The sequence below is a fragment of the Cornus florida genome, unplaced genomic scaffold (genome assembly GCF_030987335.1).
Source record: "Cornus florida cultivar Cherokee Brave unplaced genomic scaffold, ASM3098733v1 CherokeeBrave_3.0.0_Hap2_Chr01, whole genome shotgun sequence".
NCBI classification, from domain to species: Eukaryota; Viridiplantae; Streptophyta; class Magnoliopsida; order Cornales; family Cornaceae; genus Cornus; species Cornus florida.
In genome coordinates this window covers 107,943,143-107,962,119 of record NW_026775571.1, presented here as the reverse complement: position 1 = coordinate 107,962,119, position 18,977 = coordinate 107,943,143, and the positions used below count along the sequence as shown (strand labels likewise).

At 35.4% G+C, this 18,977-nt stretch overlaps 2 protein-coding genes across 4 annotated transcripts; one reads left to right on the top strand and one right to left on the bottom strand.

Moving 5' to 3' along the window:
• The first annotated feature begins 2,472 nt into the window (after positions 1 to 2,472).
• LOC132312862 (lysine-specific demethylase JMJ18-like) lies at positions 2,473 to 15,082 on the top strand. Of its 3 annotated transcripts, none has more exons than XM_059811423.1 (12): positions 2,473 to 2,533; positions 4,868 to 5,175; positions 7,449 to 7,520; positions 7,947 to 8,024; positions 8,156 to 8,668; positions 8,770 to 8,997; positions 10,107 to 10,268; positions 10,674 to 11,042; positions 11,251 to 12,337; positions 12,472 to 12,575; positions 13,235 to 13,432; positions 14,350 to 15,082. In XM_059811423.1, the coding sequence occupies exons 2-12, from the start codon at positions 5,014 to 5,016 to the stop codon at positions 14,761 to 14,763; spliced, it is 3,387 nt and encodes a 1,128-aa protein (XP_059667406.1). In that variant the 5' UTR covers positions 2,473 to 2,533; positions 4,868 to 5,013; the 3' UTR covers positions 14,764 to 15,082. The 3 variants fall into 3 exon arrangements, with proteins under 3 accessions (XP_059667406.1, XP_059667390.1, XP_059667397.1); XM_059811407.1 differs by having other exon boundaries at positions 2,473 to 2,748; XM_059811414.1 differs by lacking the exon at positions 2,473 to 2,533 and adding an exon at positions 2,809 to 3,262.
• Positions 15,083 to 16,816: 1,734 nt separating this feature from the next.
• Positions 16,817 to 18,022, bottom strand: LOC132280083 (uncharacterized). Its single transcript, XM_059782203.1, has one exon. It carries the CDS (start codon positions 18,020 to 18,022, stop codon positions 16,817 to 16,819), a length of 1,206 nt encoding a protein of 401 aa, XP_059638186.1.
• Between the last annotated feature and the right edge of the window lie 955 nt (positions 18,023 to 18,977).

Sequence of the window (18,977 nt, the reverse complement as noted above, 5' to 3'; positions counted from 1 at the left end):
TTTGTGGCTCTTCTTCCATTGGGGGCCTCAGGCAACCACATTAATTGCCTTATGGTTAAGCCAAGTGTGTTCAAAATGGAAAATAATTTGTACATCCTTCTATAGTTCTACACTACCATTCAAAATGTAACATTTATTTTATGATATTCCAAAAGCAATATTGCTAACTTCAATTTTAGGACAAAATGAGCAATATCGGACTTGATGCAATTTGAGGCCTAAAGTGAAATGGTTGAATTAGACCTTCTCATATTAATCAAGTAGTAATATACTAATAACTTTTATTTAAAAATTATTCTCTAATATAAAAGTTTTGGTTAAAAGAAACTTGGATTGACAAACAGTAGAGCAATTGTATTTATTTGTTAATTAATACAATAAACAAAATATAATTAATACATTAATGTGTGTGTATATATATATATAAAAGAGCATTTTCAATCGTTGTGTATATTTTTTGTGTATAAATTTGATGTGTCATAATGGATTTACACAAAAAATTTAGATTATTTATTTTTAGGTCCAGCGATTGTTGTATACTTTTTGTATAAAAATATATCCTCTAATAACAATAAATCAATATCTTGCTTGACCCACATAATTTTTACAAACCACTTAATATAGGATTAATTCGTTAATGGAATGAGAAATAGGCAAAAAAAATATTTTAAGAGACGACTGAAAATACTCTAAGTAATATAACGAACACTTTTTTGTTTCCTAGTTGATATGATTAACACTTGTATGGTGCTCAACGAAAGATTTAGGGATGTCGTCTTAATTACCTTATTATGATTGTGTGGGGCTTGTAATATAATTCATGTCACCCTCTTAAATGCACTACTATTTAAAATGAAAAAAAATTATTAAATAGTTCTAGAATCATTGATCCAATCAATATTAAACACTTGATGAAAAAACATGTATAACTTTGTTAAGTTTTTTTTTTTTTTTTTTAAATGACAAATAGTATTTGTGGTGGAGACCATGTAATAATTTCTGGTGGAGAGAGACCATGAATTTGACATTGTTTCCTTTCGTTTTTTGTTTTTTCATCATTTTTTTCTTTTGGTTTGTTATTTTTCTATGCATTCCAAATTCTTGCCCTAAATCTTCTGTATTTTTTCATAAGTTATAGGTTTTTTCTCGTGTATACTCTAAGATATATTTAATGCACAAATATACTCATTATTTCACATCAATTTTAGGGCAAAATGAGCAATATTGGACTTGATGCAATTTGAGGCCTAAAGTGAAATGGTTTAATTAGACCTTCTCATATTAATCAAGTAATAATATACTAATAACTTTTATTTAAAAATTATTCTCTAATATAAAAGTTTTGGTTAAAAGAAACTTGGATTGACAAACAGTAGAGCAATTGTATTTATTTGTTAATTAATACAATAAACAAAATATAATATATATATATATATATATATATATAAAAGAGCATTTTCAATCGTTGTGTATAATTTTTTTGTATAAATTTGATGTGTCATAATAGATTTACACAAAAAATTTAGATTATTTATTTTTAGGTCCAGCGATTGTTGTATACTTTTTGTGTAAAAATATATCCTCTAATAACAATCAACCAGTATCATGCTTGACTCACATAATTTTTACAAACCACTTAATATAGGGTTAATTCATTAATGGAATGAGAAATAGGTTGTATGGCTGTGTAAAATACATAACAATTTAAACATTGGTGACGTGGCCGTGTGTCTTAATAACGGGAGATAAATAAAAAATAAAAAATAGAATTATACATTATATGTGGTAGTGTATATTTTACACAAAAAAGTATTTTAACAGACGACTGGAAGTACTCTAAGAGCATCTCCAGTGGTCTGTTAAAATATCCTTTGTGTAAAATATACACTGCCACCTTCGAATACATTGTCATATCACCAATATGTAAAAAAATTGTGTATTTTACACAACCATTTTACATTGTCAAATCAATATATTTCCTTTCTCATCCCTCTTTCTCATTCTATTAAAGAATCAACATATATTAAGTAAGTTTGTAAAAGTTACGTGATTTGTTGTTATTGAGAGATATGTATAACTTTATAAATTTTTTTTTTTTAAAATGACAAATAGTAATAATGTGGAGGCCATGTAATCATTTCTCGCGAAAAAAGATTACTATAACAATGCCAGATGTACCAACAAGAAACATAGAATAGTGGAGAGGATTGTGTCAATATTATCCGCAAACAAAAAGGAAATAAAGATTTACCACAAATTGTACTAGTTGGCTTTCCTTTTATTTCCCATTTCCCAAACAGGGCCACAGGTATGAAAGTAATAACGGGAAAAGGAAAGGACAATTATGCCCAAACACAATATTTTACATACGTATATGGGAAAATAGTGGGGTCCACATTGGACATGCGTCATGGCCCATGGGTTCAGAAAATCAGAACTTTCTCTCAACTACGGTTGGTTGATTTCACCAGTTTCGGTTAAAAACTGTGTGCTTGCCGTTCGTGGGGCTGGTCCTATCTTCCTTCAGTTTCTGGTTGACCCTCTCTCTCTCTCTCTAACTCTTCTTCCCCTCCTTTCTCTCTCTAGATCCAACTTCCTCGTTTTAGGAGTCCTTATCCCACCCTATTACTGTTTACTTATAGAATATAGATTTGATTTTTTATTATTTCATTGCAACATTATTTAAATGCAAATAAATTAAGAAAAAGCAACCCCCACTTCGACGTGGAATTTTAGGCTGTTTCTGAGGTAATTTCTAGTACTTTTCGTCGTACTTGTCATTCAAGTTTTTTTTTTTTTTTTTTTTTCTGTTCATCATCATTAACATTCAGCTATCAATTTCTTTTTTCATTTATGTATTTACTTGGTCAATTTTACCTTTTTCTTGAATTTGACATTACCCGTTATTTTTCTTGATAAAGACATTCATGTGTGAATGAGAAAAGTGTGCATGATAAAAAGGGTTTGGATTGATTCATGCAATTGAGTTTTCATTTGTTTTTTCTTGGTGGGATTTTTAATATTTTGTGGGTTAAATTTGTTTTTATGAGTTTTAAAATGAAAAAAGGTTGAATCTTTTTGGGAGAGTTTGGGTTTCTTGTGAGACCAGATTAGGTATAATCTTGCAGCTACAATTTTGTTTATCTAAATTTTGAGTCTGGTGAATTAGGTTCTGTATTGAATTGGGTAGGTTAGGTTTCATATATATTTTTCAGACAATAGAACAAATCCCAATTGGCAACAGTTTCTCCAAATCAAAGAGGTTAGATTTCTTATATTTGCTTCTGTTTGCATATAAATATATTTGTTTTGTTGATCCTAACATTTTTAGGAACTTTAATTTATGCATAATAATTAACTAATTTCTCCTTTTGGAATGATTGAATGTGATCTTCATATCTGATCATTGTTTTGTCTAACTGTGATGATTTGGGCTGTAATGCAATATATAGTTCCTAATAGATCAGTTTTTTGTGGTGATAAGATTGTAAATAATTTATGTTCAGTGTCAAAGCAATATTTATATTTAGTCATCCATTGCTTTGTGAAAATTTCATAAATTATATGGTCGCAATCACCCGGCATTTGTTGGAGGGGCTGATGTCCTTTATTGCTCATATGTAGACACTTAGATTTTTGGATGTTAATTGAGGAAAGCAGATGACATATAAGTTGCAGCTTTTCAGTAATCTTACATTCTCTATGGTGATATAGGCCATGCTGGTGAATCATTCTTGAGCTCTTGATTTGTATTGTATACCTCTATGTTACATGAACTTGGAAACGCATGTTAGGTGCAGGTATATATTCAAGCGTAGGACCCTGTCAAATCCCGAAAAAGAAGGGCATTGGGACACTGCTAAAGGATCATAATATTTAATATTTTTATTTTGTAAAATAATGTCTTTATGTGACATAGTGTTCAATACAAGCATTTCATTCATTTTGAAGCAATAATCTGATAAACTTGAATAGTTAAATAATTAGATATGATTTTTTAGGTGCATGTCAAACCAAAAGTGTCGGACACATATCCTATACTGTGTCCGAGCATTGTGGGTCTGACATGGGTACTTCACCTACTTTTGAAGAGTCTGTAAAATAGGTGTACCTAACCTAAGATCAGAACGTGTAACATGTAAAGTGAGCGTAATTTTGTCAAGTATACTACGGTAGCATATAATCATAACATTAAATAATACCATTTCAGGGATAATTGGGAATTGAACTGCCTTTTCCAGTATATTTATTTCTCAAACTACATGAATGGTGATGAAATCAGGAATAGGAAGGAGGTGGGGTGAATGTCTATTACTCTTGTCTCCGGCTCTTTGGATACTAGTCATGAGATGCTTTCATGCTGTTATAGATCATGAGAATACCTCAACCTTCTTCTTTGATACTTGATAGGGAACCATTAGTATTGAAGAGTTATTTTCTGATTAAAGAGTGATAATGGACTTACCAAAGAAGGCTATGTTGCGATATATTGCACATATGACCACTGTTTATTTTCTTTCTAGTCTTGGTCATATAGCTGGAATAATAACTGTAATCTTCCAGAAGGACACGCGAACTATGGAAATTTGTGGCCTTGTGTTCTGTCCAAATATTGCTGCTGTGGGAAGGACCACTTTGACTTCGTATGCAATTTCGTTTCCATTGAAATTGTTAAAATCTTTTAATAGTTCATCCTTCAGTCTCTTTGTGGATGTTGGTTCTTGTTATCATCTTTAACAATTTCCGCACGTAATTCTCTGTTATAATATTATTGGTTTAGTCTATAAATGTTTCACTTCTAGGATGTTCACAACTTTCTGTTCATAGTTTATCTTGATTCATTTATCTCATTTGTGTGTGCTTGCAGTTGAATAATTTGGTGGTAGAAGACACTCCGAATTGCTTCACTGAAGGGTATCTAGTAATCTCAAATTTTGGAGATTCTCTACTTGATAAGCTTGTTGAATTTAGGAGGGATGAAATGCCGATTCAGTAGTTTCAAGCAGTTATGTCATGGAAACAACCACTGATTCAGAGTCACTGCAACCAGATGCTGTATTTGACAATTACAAGGAAGTGAAGGTTAAGCGATCCCTCAGGCGTGGAAATCGTATTGATTATCACTTACTTGATAAAAGCTCCAAAGCAGAATCTTATTGTGAAAAAATCATGAAGGTTTACTTCTTTCTTGCATGATTTTCAAATTGGTTACATTCTGCCTTCATTTGTCCAATGTGGATTCACCACTGCCATTTCCCAAACTTATTCTTGTATCATCATAACTATCTTGTTTTGAAGAGATTACCTTCTCATTGGCTTCATCTGCTTCAATCCAAAATGTTTCCAAGGAAATTTTTTCTCTGCAAAGTGTGAAGCACTATTATTTGTTCCCCATGCTAACCCAAGAAACAAGATCATTTTACTATAGTCTTGGCCTGCTTCTAACTAATAGGGTTCTGAAATGTTCTTTTTCTATAGTTCCATAAGTTGCGTGAATCTTGCGATGAGCTTCGGGAAATTTATCATCTTCCTGAATCTGATCTACAAAATTCTCTTTGTGCTAATTATTAATTTTTCTCTCCGAGAAACTTCCTTAAAATATAATCCATGAAACAGTGGAAAGTAAGCTTCATGAACCTATATAGATACAGAAGCAAAGGCTTAGTTTACATCGAAATAATGGAGCCTTAACCAATGTTTTATGTACAAAATTTTTATTTCAAATTGTCGATCTCTCACACCCAAGTCTTCTCAGTTATCTTATATCATTTACTACTCATTTTGATGCCCTAGAGATAAAGAAAGTATATAGTACAAAAATTGTCATTATTTCATGCATATAGCAGAATTTTATGCTAGTAGGTATTGGTGCTCTCATATAATCATTTCAAACTCTATCATCCCTCAAAATAAGATAGTCATGTTTATAGCATTATATCACACTTGAAGTGACTAAAACTCTCTCGTCTCTTGCTCTAACTAATTTTACTCCAAAACAACTAATTATTATTAGGTAAAGAATTTAATTACCATTAGTGGTTAGACTGAGCAGTATCCCTTGTCACCTGCGAAGGGGGAATACACAATTCAAGTATCCCTTGGGACACGAGCATGTGTCTTACTTATCAAAATCAATAAATAAACACACAAATAATTACCATTTGCATAACTTAAGTATATTTTAATATTAGTACTTTGCAATTGATTATTCAAACTTGAGAATGTAACTTTTTTTTTTTAATGGTTTAATCTATTTGTTATAAATAGATTGGTAGTTCTAAACTATTAGAACAAATAATTAACTATACTATTATTTGAGGGTTTTCCCTTTGTAAAAGATAAACTATGCTTACATATTTCTAATAAATTTTATTTGTCAAAGTCTGCATTTATGGAAACATATGTGCTAATATAAGACATTGGATATGTATCTATCTACTCTTAACATCAGAAAGATAAAAATATAATTTTCATTATAAGTTCTTACCTTATTACAACTTACCAAAAAAAAAAAAAAGTTTTTACCTTATTACAAAATGTTAAAATATTTTTTGTACGTTTAAAAAGCATTAGTGCTTCTCACAACTCAATACATTTATGAATCAGTAAATTTAGCTGTAATTAAACATTCTATTTACTCAAGGGAAATATGCAAAATGTGTACCAGTGATTCTCTATAATATATTTCTATTTATCAATTTGCCTTGCTTTACCTGTCATTATCCGGATCGTGCGATTCTATAAATTTTCTATCCAAAAGTACTGAATCGATCTTGATCCCGTAAAAATCCCTGGAAGGTAGAATCTTTGTGGAATCCCTATAAGATCATAGGAATTGGGGGATCCCGATTTGACTCCCGATTGTATAGTAATAGAATGTTACTCCTTTGTTCCTTTTTGATAAGTTAGGACCCAAGATCCAAATAATATCATAAAGGAAGATCAAGACCAACTTCAATGTCCTAAATAAGATAATTATGTTAAGATTTTCTTCTCATTTTGACTTCAAATCGATTCTCTTACTAGGCTTTAAATTAATTATCTATTTAAACAACTGATTTAGGCAAACCAATTCCCCATATTTCTGAATAGTATGAATTTGACATTGTTTCCTTTCGTTTTTTGTTTTTTCATCATTTTTTTCTTTTGGTTTGTTATTTTTCTATGCATTCCAAATTCTTGCCCTAAATCTTCTGTAAGTTATAGGTTTTTTCTCGTGTATACTCTAAGATATATTTAATGCACAAATATATAAGGTATTATCTTTCTCATTTAGTATATCCTTACGATTCTCGATTCAATTGGACCCTAAACTGACCCAACACTGAATCCCCGATTCTAATAACCTTGCCACCTATAGTTATGATGTGTCATTGTTATGTACCTAGGTAAGATGAAGACTTTGTACTTGATACACATAAGATTCTTACAAAAAAATTCTTTTGCAGGATGATTCTTCCAGGAACACGCAGAAAACTGACAATAGTTTCGGCTGTTCAGGCAGCCCTCGAAGTCGAAAGGTACTAAATTAAATTGTTTTAGTTTAGTTGTTAAATCAATTCAGTCTACAACAGCTGCAGGCGTGTCAGGAAGCAGACCCCAGGCCTCACGGACGCCTACGGCTAACTGCTGGATTTTCTTGTCGTGTATAGCTTTTCTATTTATATCTATATATGTATATATATTGTATTTTCTCTGAATGTTTCAACAAATATTTGATAATTATTTTGGATGAAAACAGACTTAGTTCACTTTTTCCTCTAAGTTCCTTTGAAGAGTGCATTGGCTTTATTTCGTGGCTTCTTGGGATATTTATCATTTTATTTCTGCAAGGGCCATGCCTGAGTTAACTTTCGCATTTTCTGGGTCAAAAGCATACTTAACAAATTTTCTCCATTCTTGTGATGCTTATCAAAATAAAAATCGTTGTTTGTTTGATAAAGCAGATATTAGCTAGATGGAATTCTGATGAAGCATGCAGGCCAATCATTGATGAAGCTCCTGTATTTTATCCAACCGATGAGGTACTTTTGTATAAAGATGGAGATTAGATATTGTCCAGTCATTTGATGCTACAACTCTAATTAGTTATCTATTAACTCATAAACTAATAACTAATTTGTTGTTTGTTTTTTATAATTGCTTGCTTCATCAGGAATTCCAAGATACACTTGGTTACATAGCAAAGATACGCCCAAAAGCAGAATCATATGGAATATGCAGGATAGTTCCCCCTCCTTCCTGGACTCCGCCCTGCCCACTTAAAGATGAAAGCATTTGGGAACATGCTAAATTTTCGACGAGAGTTCAGCAGGTTGACTTGCTTCAAAATAGGGAACCTATGAGAAAGAAAAACAGAGGGCGGAAGCGAAAACGAAGGAGTCATTCAAGGATGGGAACTAGCAGGAGACGTTCAAGTCCTGAAGGTTCCGAAGGAATCAATATTTCTGACACTGATGAGAAGTTTGGATTCCAGTCAGGGTCAGACTTTACACTTAAAGAATTTCAAGAATTTTCCAATTATTTCAAGGAGTGTTATTTTGGGACAAAGGACATGGAAGATGACTCGAACACTGATGGTGTTGAACACAAGAGATGGGAACCCAAAGTTGAAGATATTGAAGGCGAGTACTGGCGGATCATTGAGCAGCCAACAGATGAGGTTGAGGTATGTAAATATGGTATTCTGATAGCATATTACATCTTATGTATCCCTATATGTTTGTTTATTTATGAATGGTAGATGACCTTTATTCTGTAATATTGCAGGTATACTATGGAGCTGATTTGGAAACTGGAGTATTTGGTAGTGGTTTCCCGAAAGCATCATCTTTGCTGACCGAAAAAAGTAATTCAGGTCAATACGTGATTTCTGGTTGGAATTTAAATAACTTTCCACGCCTGCCTGGTTCTGTACTATGTTTTGAAGGATGCGATATCTCAGGAGTTCTAGTACCATGGCTTTATGTTGGGATGTGCTTCTCAACGTTTTGTTGGGTAAGTCGTTGTAATTGCTATGATCTTTTTTTTTTAAATGCAAAGCATCATGTAGCCATTTGACATTTAAGGCACATGGGTCAAAGCATACCTTTGATTTCACTCCATTGCTGACCTTAAGTTTTTCTTAAGGTCTGCTTTTCACTGTCCTATCACCTCAAGCATCAAGCACACAAGAAGACATGTGAGTAAATATATATGGGGCTGAGCATGTATATTAAAATTCAATCACTATTATTGTATCCTCACTGGTGTTTTTTTTTTTTTTTTTTTAAATAAAATTATTTGCTTAGTAAATATGGAAAAGAACCTCGTAACAACAGAAAATGAAAAGAAACTAGCAAATTTTCGCAATAACTCCTCATTTGAATGAGAAGAATTATATGTTGAGTTTCCTAGAATCTGAGTGCTGCTTAAATAGGTCATTTTATGGTTTTTTATGAAAGACCACTTAAATTATCACGAAGAGGTAATTTTAAAATCCTTGTGACAGTAAATGTTTTTTTATTCATTGTGATAATAAAGTTCATAATTTATTGTAAATAATTGTTTAGAATTTAAATGGTCAAATTTCTAGTGATTTACTCCCTCCATCCCAAAATAGGTGTCCACCTTTCCATATTTAGCTGTCCCAAAATAATTGTTCCAATTCAAAAGTCAATGTATTATATTTTACAACATTCCCAATTTGCCCTTCTTGCATTGAACTTATAAAAACAATTAAATGCAAAACATTATCACATCACTGTGGACCCACAATGGGTAGATTTGGTAATTTATTCATTACATACAATAAAAAATATTAAAATCCCCACCTTAAAAGTTAGGTTCCCAAAAAGGAAACTTAAAATGGAAAGGGACAGTGGGAGTAGTTTGCTAAATATTTGCAAGTTGCACAAGTATATTTTCTCACTAACCATGTGCCAATTATGTATGTCCCAATGACTCATTCAGAATGGACTCAGGAACCTTTTATTATTATTTTATTCAAAACCAAAAAGAATTGACTAATACTTTTTTTCCCCTTTTCTTCCCTTTGAAGCTGAAAAACTATTCAGTTTTTGTTTTGAGCTGATGTCTGACTGATTTTTTGCTTGTTTTGTGTAAAGCATGTTGAGGACCACCATCTTTATTCACTGAACTATCTACACTGGGGTGATTCAAAAATATGGTATGGAGTTCCTGGATGCAATGCTTCTACTTTGGAGAATGCAATGAGAAAGCATTTGCCAGATTTATTTGAAGAACAACCAGATTTACTACATCAATTGGTAAGAAAATTGTGTTTCTCTACTTTGATTAGGCCTGGATAGGTTGCATATACTACCCTTGGTTATGCCTATGAAGTCTTGTGTCTTTAATTGTGAACTGAAGTCCACTCAGTGAGTTGCGGTATTCTGTTTGTTTGTGTGTGAAAGTGTCCAAATTGTTGCGTGACACATTTTGAGATATATCATTTTAACAATTGTCTTATCAGTCATTTTATAGGCTCGTTCTTTCGCGCTTTGTCCATTTAAGTTCACTGAACTCGCATTAGTTGTCACCTCATTCAAATTTCACTTATCTTCATCGCATTTATGTCCAAACTGTGCTTCTGCTTTTTTATTGTTATCTCATTCATCACTATGTTAAATGAGTATTTCATGCTTTAAGTTATGATTTTTGTGTTGTGGCAGGTCACTCAGCTATCTCCTTCAGTTCTAAAATCTGAGGGTGTACCAGTGTATCGAGCTATCCAGCACTCTGGGGAATTTGTCCTTACCTTCCCAAGGGCGTACCATTCTGGCTTCAATTGTGGTTTCAATTGTGCAGAGGCTGTGAATGTGGCTCCAGTTGATTGGTTAAAGCATGGGCAAAGTGCAGTAGAGCTCTATAGTGAGCAACGTCGCAAGACGTCATTGTCCCATGATAAATTGCTTCTAGGATCAGCTAGAGAAGCCATTCGTGCCCTCTGGGAGCTGTCGATTCTCAAGAGGGAAAAAATGGGAAATTTGAGTTGGGAAAGTTTCTGTGGGAAGGATGGGATGCTTACTAAGGCAATTAAGGTAAATTTATGCGTATATACACACAATACTCATATCTATCCTTGTATCTATATGTTCATGTATTTATATTGCTATATACACTCATAAATACGTTCATATATCTTATGTACCTGCGGAATATGCATGCTTTTGTGGTCGAAAGTTCCTTATTCACTCATCTGATTTTCATGGTAAGGTAATTTCTAATATGAAATTCACTTTTTTTCAGACAAGGGTTCAGATAGAACAGCAAAGGATGGGGAATCTTCCAACTCTTTTGCAGTTTCAGAAGATGGAGAAGGACTTCGATGTGAAAACTGAGAGAGAATGTTTTTTATGCTTTTATGACTTGCACTTTTCTGCTGCCTGTTGTAAGTGCTCCTTGAACCGATTTGCATGTCTTAAACATGCACATCTTATTTGTTCGTGTGCACCAGACAATAGGTTTGTGCTTGTCCGCTACACCATGGATGAACTAAACACGTTGATTGAAGCATTGGAAGGGAATTTGAATGCGGTAAAAGCATGGGTGTCAGAAGACCTGGGATTGGCTTCTATAAATAGCAAAGATAGTGATTTTGTTGAGCTGGGTCAGGAGAGAGAGATAACCGGATTTGACTGTCCCAAGGAAAAGAAAAGCCCATCATGTCCTCCAATAACAGATGGAAGTTTTAATATTAACGAGTCTTGCAGTTCTTTGCATGATTGTGGTTCTTCAGAAGTAGTCCAGTTGGATCTGCAGAGAGAAACTTTTAATTTATGTGCATCAGCCAGCATGATAGCTGAGCATAAAGAGGAAGCTCTGGTCATAACTGATGAAGGTAAGGTAGGGCTGGAATGCTGTATTGATTTAAATCTTGAGAGCATATCTGATGAACAAGGAAGTGGGTTGCAACAAATATCTGATAGTTGTGATAACAAGGTCATTTTGAACATGCATGAAACCTGTATGCCTATGTGCAAGCAAGAAAAAAATTATAGTCCAGATGCACGAAGAGAACAAGATATCATACGACCTAGTAGTGATTGTGATTCCTCAGTTTCGCATGGTCTTTCAAACAGAGACCACCCTTCGTGTTCAAGGGATGTTGCGAATTGTTGTGCATCTGATGGTAATAAGTTGTTTGGGGTTGATCTTAGTGTTCCACTGAGCAACTTGTCCAAAACTGAAAACATGGACCATTCAGATGTAAATGTATCTCTAACTGGCCAAATTAGTCATATACAAAAGTCGAGCTTCTGCATTGATCCTATTAATTATGGATCTGTAGTTTGTGGAAAGCTGTGGTGCAATAAGCAGGCAATATTCACAAAAGGTACGGTTGTTGGACATTTACATGGTTCTGAAAAAAAAAAAAAGGAAAGAAAAGAAAAAATTCCAGTTTAGATATTCAGTTATATGTATAAATTAACTCATTAATACGATTTGAAATTTTGGCTCATGTGACAGGATTCAAAAGCCGTGTTAAGTTCTATAGTGTGCTCAATCCAAGGAAAATGAGTAGCTATATATCAGAAATTTTGGATGCTGGGCTCCTTGGTCCTTTATTTAAGGTAAGATTTTACCTTTTTCTTTTCTTTTCTTTTCTTTTCTTTTTTTAGCAATTCATAACTACATTTAGATCTTACTGCAAATATTTTCTTAACCATTAATAAAGGTTAAAAGTATGGTGGTGGGGTTAATATGTGCAGATGCACCGGTTGCATTCCTCTGTTGTATAATAAATTAGTGAAGAAATCAGGAATCATTATTATTTTTATGTCTTTCTTTATAACTGTAAGGGTGCTTGATGTTGTACCTGTTATATTATGATAAATCCTTTTGTATTATGCACAGAATCGCGTGTTGTAAATTTGTAATTGCTGAAGTCATCTTTCCATGGAATGTGTTCTCCGCCGTGGCCCTTACAATTAATTAATCTACAATAATCAGTTTTTTTGTTTTAACTGTTGGAAATAATGAGAAACACGAACTCCTTTACTTTCCAAGCTTAGTGCTGTCAACAAATCAGAAACATGGTTGTTACAATTAACACCGTTCTCATTTTCAGTGAAACTACGCAGTAATAAAATACGTGGGAAATATTGCAAACATTTTTTTTTAACAATAAAGCATTTGGGAACCCAAAAAAAGTGTGAGCATTTATTGTCGGCTTTTTTCCTTCACTCCTCAATGCCTCGTCTCTTCCCTCAACTTTTTATGTTAATTTCAGGTTACTTTGGAGGAATGTCCAAGCGAGAACTTTGCAAATGTCTCGGCAGAGAAGTGTTGGGAAATGGTGCTGCAAAGTCTAAGTCAACAAATCAGAAGGCAGACCAGCTCAGGGATACAAGGACTGCCCCCTTTGCATCCTTTATGGAGCATTAATGGGCTTAAAATGTTTGGATTTCTCTCCCCACCTATTGTTCAGGTGAACTGCTTTCATTCGTTTTAATTAAACTCATCAATGGCTTAATCAGTGAAATCTATTCCATAGACTATGAGAATGTTCCTTCAAATTTACCAAAAAATTATGCACTTTATAATTGGGGGGAAGGGGGGTTGGTGACGCAGGACAAATTAACATAACCATCTTACCTTAGGAAGCAAACAAATGAAACTAATATTAAGTTGTAAATAATTCCCAACTTTTGTATAGGTTATGCAACTTTTTGAAATAATGATTCAACATCAATACTTTACAAACCTTTCTCTGTTTACTATTTTCACCTTCTACTTCTCAATTCTAATAATTCTCAAATACCAATTGTCCTCGTGGCTTCCCATTATTCAAACATTTAATATGATCAATCACCCATTTTGCACCTGATAATATCATTGAAGTCTTAACAACATAGATCTAAAAAGTCTTGTTGATTTCTTTAGTGGTGTTTCAAGCAAGGTTGTGTGTGTTGATTCAAATAATACCATCTCCTATCAACGTGAATGTGCTGTACACATGCTTAGTGTTTGAACGTAGTTTTTACCCAGAAGAATACCTCACAGCATGACAAGAGGAGCCCTTTCGAAAAAAAATTACATTGACATTCTTTATGTTTCTAAAATTATCATCTGTTAGGATTGAGAGTCAACCTTAAATGTTCTAATTATGGAGAACCTTTGATTCCGAAACAACTTAACTAACAGATGTAACTTCTCTCTTCATCTCTCTTTCCTTCGAGGGATGGAAAGAGAATGGGGTAGGCAAGGCAACATGCGTCATACACTTTTGTGGGCTGGCAAATGCCTTTGTCCACATACAAACCACAAATGCACGAATATGTCAATCCTGAAACCAGTTATGATACTTGAATTTCATATCCTGATTCTAACAAGAGTATTTATCAGGCTATTGAGGCTCTTGATCCAAATCATCAGTGCTCTGAGTACTGGAATCACAAGCTTATATTCAAGGCAGAGAAGGTGGAAAATTTGAATGAATTTCCTGAAGTGCCTATGACTTCTGCCAATGCTTGCAATGAAGAGAGGTGCCCTTTGGTAACAAGTTGCTCCGGAGGGGAAACAGATGCAACAATATTTGGTTATAATATAATGAAGCGCGAGGAGGATAATTCAGTTATAGGTAGCTGCAATAATTCAGTTGATAAAGAGTTACAATCTGTACTTCAAGGATTGTTGAAGAAGGCAAATCCTGAAGAACTGAAAATAATGCATAGAATTCTGTGCAGTGAGTCAAGAAGCCCTGAATGGAGAGTGGCACTCACAACATTGACTGAAGAGATCCAGAAAACATGTAGATAAGGAACACAATAAGGTCTCGTCATCCTTTCTTGTTCGAGGTAGCATCTGACTTCATTCCCTTATTTATTAGGCCAATTCTTTCAAACGCCATGAGACACACAGAGAGAGAGAGAGAGAGAGAGAGACTGATTTGAGTTGTGCACCGATATTTGCATGTGCAGACTCGCGAAATAGGTTTTGGTCTTCCATTTTGTGAAACATGTCACAGTGAGGGCTTCTTGTAAATTAGAATACCTGGTGGCTCTTTTTGTTTCAAAATACATGTCAATTTAGTTTTGAAGTCTTCTCATCAATAGATGCTAGTGCAACACTCTAACTCTATCTCTATCTATCTATATATATATATGCATATGCACTGCAAATTCAAGTGTTGAGTTGCTTAATGGACAGACGCAGAAACGCTAAAACAGGGTGGCTGTAGGTTTTGAACCAACCTCGATGGTGAATGTTCCCACAGCTACCAATAATGGGTAAAACATTTCCCTGAAATGAAACTGAAAAACTCTCTAATGGTTCAAGTGTTCCTTTGAAGAGTTTTGCTGCTGTTGCTTATGATGGCGCATCTGACAATTAAGACATATTAGTCAGTGAATGAATTCATAATGGTTCCTGAGGATTATAAAAAGAAAGAACCATTTTAATTTTCTTTAGTGGCCACCATTTTCAGCCCAGAAGTTCTAGGATTAAAGTTCCTTGTATTAAGAAATATTTGGAAGAGTAATTAGTGATGAATGGTTGTTTTATGTGTTCTATCTTCAAGGGTGCAATATATCATTCAGGAGTTGTGAATGCTGAGGCTCTCTACTTTGGACTTTCTCATTCTAGGCCCTTCAGTCCTTAACTAGTGTTTCAAAACTCAGAAATGCTACTTAACTCGGATAATGTCGAGCAAAATTACCAGGACAATGCAACTGAGACCTAAAACTCTAACTAAGAAGCCTAATGCAACTGAGACCTAAAGTCTAAGTAAGAAGCCTAGCCAAGGGATTTATATCCCTCCGATAAAACTTTGACCTTATTCACTTCATCCAAGTGAGTTTTAGGCTAATCATTATCCCAAAAAAAAAATAAGCTTAAATTTTATACAGTTCAAATTGTAACATAACCTCTTTTTTCACTTATGGAAATGAATCATCAAACTACAAGCTAAAATTAATAGAATTGCAAATGAGTAAATATCTTGAGCTAGTCAACTCAAAGTTTGATCCTTAGTTCAATAGCAAAACATGTTCATTCTTGTTTGGTATCAATCAAGTTCAGCTCAAATAGTGTTTCTAGTCTCTTTCACTAAACAAGTTGAGTTTGTACAGCCCTTACCAAGTACCGTCTCAATTTAAGCCTGGTGACTACTATTTTAAGCTTTAATTCCAGTTGAATTGAGAGTTGAGTATACGTGTTTGCCCACCGTGTCAAATTCGGTCACAAGGCTTAAATTGAGTTTTAAAAAGTCAACAATTTGGGCCAACTGTGCACAGGAAGCCAGACATTCAAATTGACTTGATTCTGTTGCAGTTCAAGAGCTAGTGTTTGTTGCCTATCTTAAAAGATTAATTAAAGCCCATGAGTTTAACAAAGTAAATCTAAGCAACCTAAACTTGAATGTGTTAATTAAGCATGAAGCAAATTTGACCTCAGCTTGAGCTTAATCTAATTTTTACCCTGCTAAACTTAACAACCCAATACTGTAATTCTATAGCTCAACATTGCTCAGTTGTGACCAAATGGAAACATTAAACCCTAAAAAGCTACATCATCAATTGGCTCTTGACAATACTTAACTTTAAGCAAATCAATATCAAATGAACATGAAATCCACAGTACAATTGCACAAATTTTCAGATGATATGAACCAAACAATCCCTTTCATTGCCTTCTGAATCTATTGTAAGTAACAAGAATCCAAAATTCTCAAGAATTAACATGAAAAAACAGAGAGGGTAGACTCTGTGAGCAAACAAGAATTAACAGAGATGATTAACACTGACCCAACAAGCGAAAACCCATGTACAGATTGATGTGAGACTCATCTGTTAACAATCCATTAACAGGCCCATCAACGAGACAGAGGGTTTCTGTGAATCTTGAACGCCAAGGCCGCACAAACAACCGATAAAACAATCGGAAACTCAGAGCATAAGCATGCGGCATCCGATCTCCGGCGACCCATAATTTCTCCTGCCTGAAAAAATGGCGGCGCCGTTGCTTGGGGTGGCGTGGGCATCGGCATACTTGGGTCCTCTTCCGGTACAAAAAGGCCGTCGCCGCCGTAGGCGGAGTAATCGAGGATGATTTTGATGCCGTGGACGGAGACGGTGGTGGTGGCGTAGAGGTCGGGGTGGGTGATGGGAGAGTCGTTGATGGTGAAGTTGAAGGGAGAGTTGTTGGTGATGAGAATAGTCTTGGAGTGCAATAGAGTTGGGAGGCGAGTATGGATCTTGAATCGTTGGAGGTCAGAGAAAGAGAGGCGTTGGGGGATAATGTGGTAAGGGATGATGAATGGGTCGAAGTTTAGGGTGGCGGTGGTGGCGGTGGGGAAGTGGGAGATTGCATCGTTGCTGGGGATGAAGAGGGTGGCCGCGAGTGGGAAGCCTGATAGATCGGCGGCGGAGAGGATGCCGGCCCAAGCGCCAAAGTCTCCTGCGCCCATTAGAGCGTCGATTATGTTGTTGAATTGATCATCTTGCGGGTCTGATACCTCCGGTGGTGGCGGTGGCGGCGGCGGCGGTGGCGATGTGGTGGTGGGTGGGGGAGGTGGTGGTGCTGTGGTGTTGGGTGGAGAGGTTGGTGCGGTTGTGGGCAAAGGGGCTGGTGATGTTGATGAGATTGTAGGCGGAGGAGAGGGTGCGGTTGTGGGCAAAGGGGCTGGTGATGTTGATGAGATTGTAGGCGGAGGAGATGGTGGTGATGCTATGGTGGGTAGAGGGGGAAGTGGTGGTATGATGGTGGTGGGTACAGAGGGAATTGCTGGTGGTGGTTGTATGATGGTGGTGGGTATAGAGAGAATTGGTGGTGGTGGTTGTATGATGGTGGTGGGTATAGAGGGAATTGGTGGCGGTGGTTGTATGGTGGTGATGGGTGGAGAGGGAGCTGGTTGTGATGGTGGTGCCATGGTTGTGGGAAGAGCGGGAAGTGGTGGTGATGCCATGGTTGCGGGTAGAGAGGGAAGTGGTGGTGGTGATGGTGGTTTGGTGTCCAGAGAAGGTGGAGGAAACTGTGCTGTTGAGCTGAGGCAAAGGTTGACGATGATGGTGAGGGCCATCAAGAGGGGGTGGTGGAGAGAGGAGTTTCCCATGAGAGAGAGAGAGAGAGAGATCTTTCTTTTCTTGCAATCTTTCTTGATGTAGAACCAGAGATTCAGAGGAAAGGGGCTTACTCAGAAATGGAGTTTGTATGCACTACATTAACCGTGATAACGAACAAGTAACAAATACATACATACATATATATATATATATATAGTTGTAAGAGAGAGTTGGGTTTCCTGATATCTTTGCTTGTGTATAGTTGGAAGGTCCCACATAGCAGCGACCAATTAACTGATTCTAACACACACTTAACAGATTTTCCCGCCAAATCTCTCGTAGATGAGACTCGCAATGGTATTTTGGGTATATACATGTTATGTAGATACATTAGGAATTTAGGACAAAAGAATAAGAAAAAAGACAAAAACTTGATGTGCTTTTGGTCCTTTGCATTGCAGTGCAACATATAAGAAAAAGTCGTTATTGTATAAGTAAAGTACGAAATCGTTACACAAGCTATGTAAGTAATGTAATGACATCAGATGACACACTTTTATTGAAATTATTTTATCTTACTAACCACATATATTACCTTCAATTTCAAATTTATGTATATGCACATCTCAAATGTTCAGTAAGCGAATTGCAGCCAAAATTGTACTGGCTTGTGGTTGTTGGGTGACTAGAAAAACTTCTTTGTGCCCATTGTCACTGTGCAACGACACATCTGACTATTGACTATTTATTATCTGCATGTGTAATACAAGTGTGTATTACACAAACGGTTCGAATGCGTTCGTTGCACAGTGCAACGGGCGCAATGAAATTTTTTGGGTGAGACTAAGATTGGGCCATTCCAGCTGAAACCACCCTAAGCCAACACATGTGCAAACGGACTTATTTTGTCTTTGTAACTTGTGGTTTCTTAATCCATGAACTGTAAGTTTCTGGGCCTTCAATATCCAACAA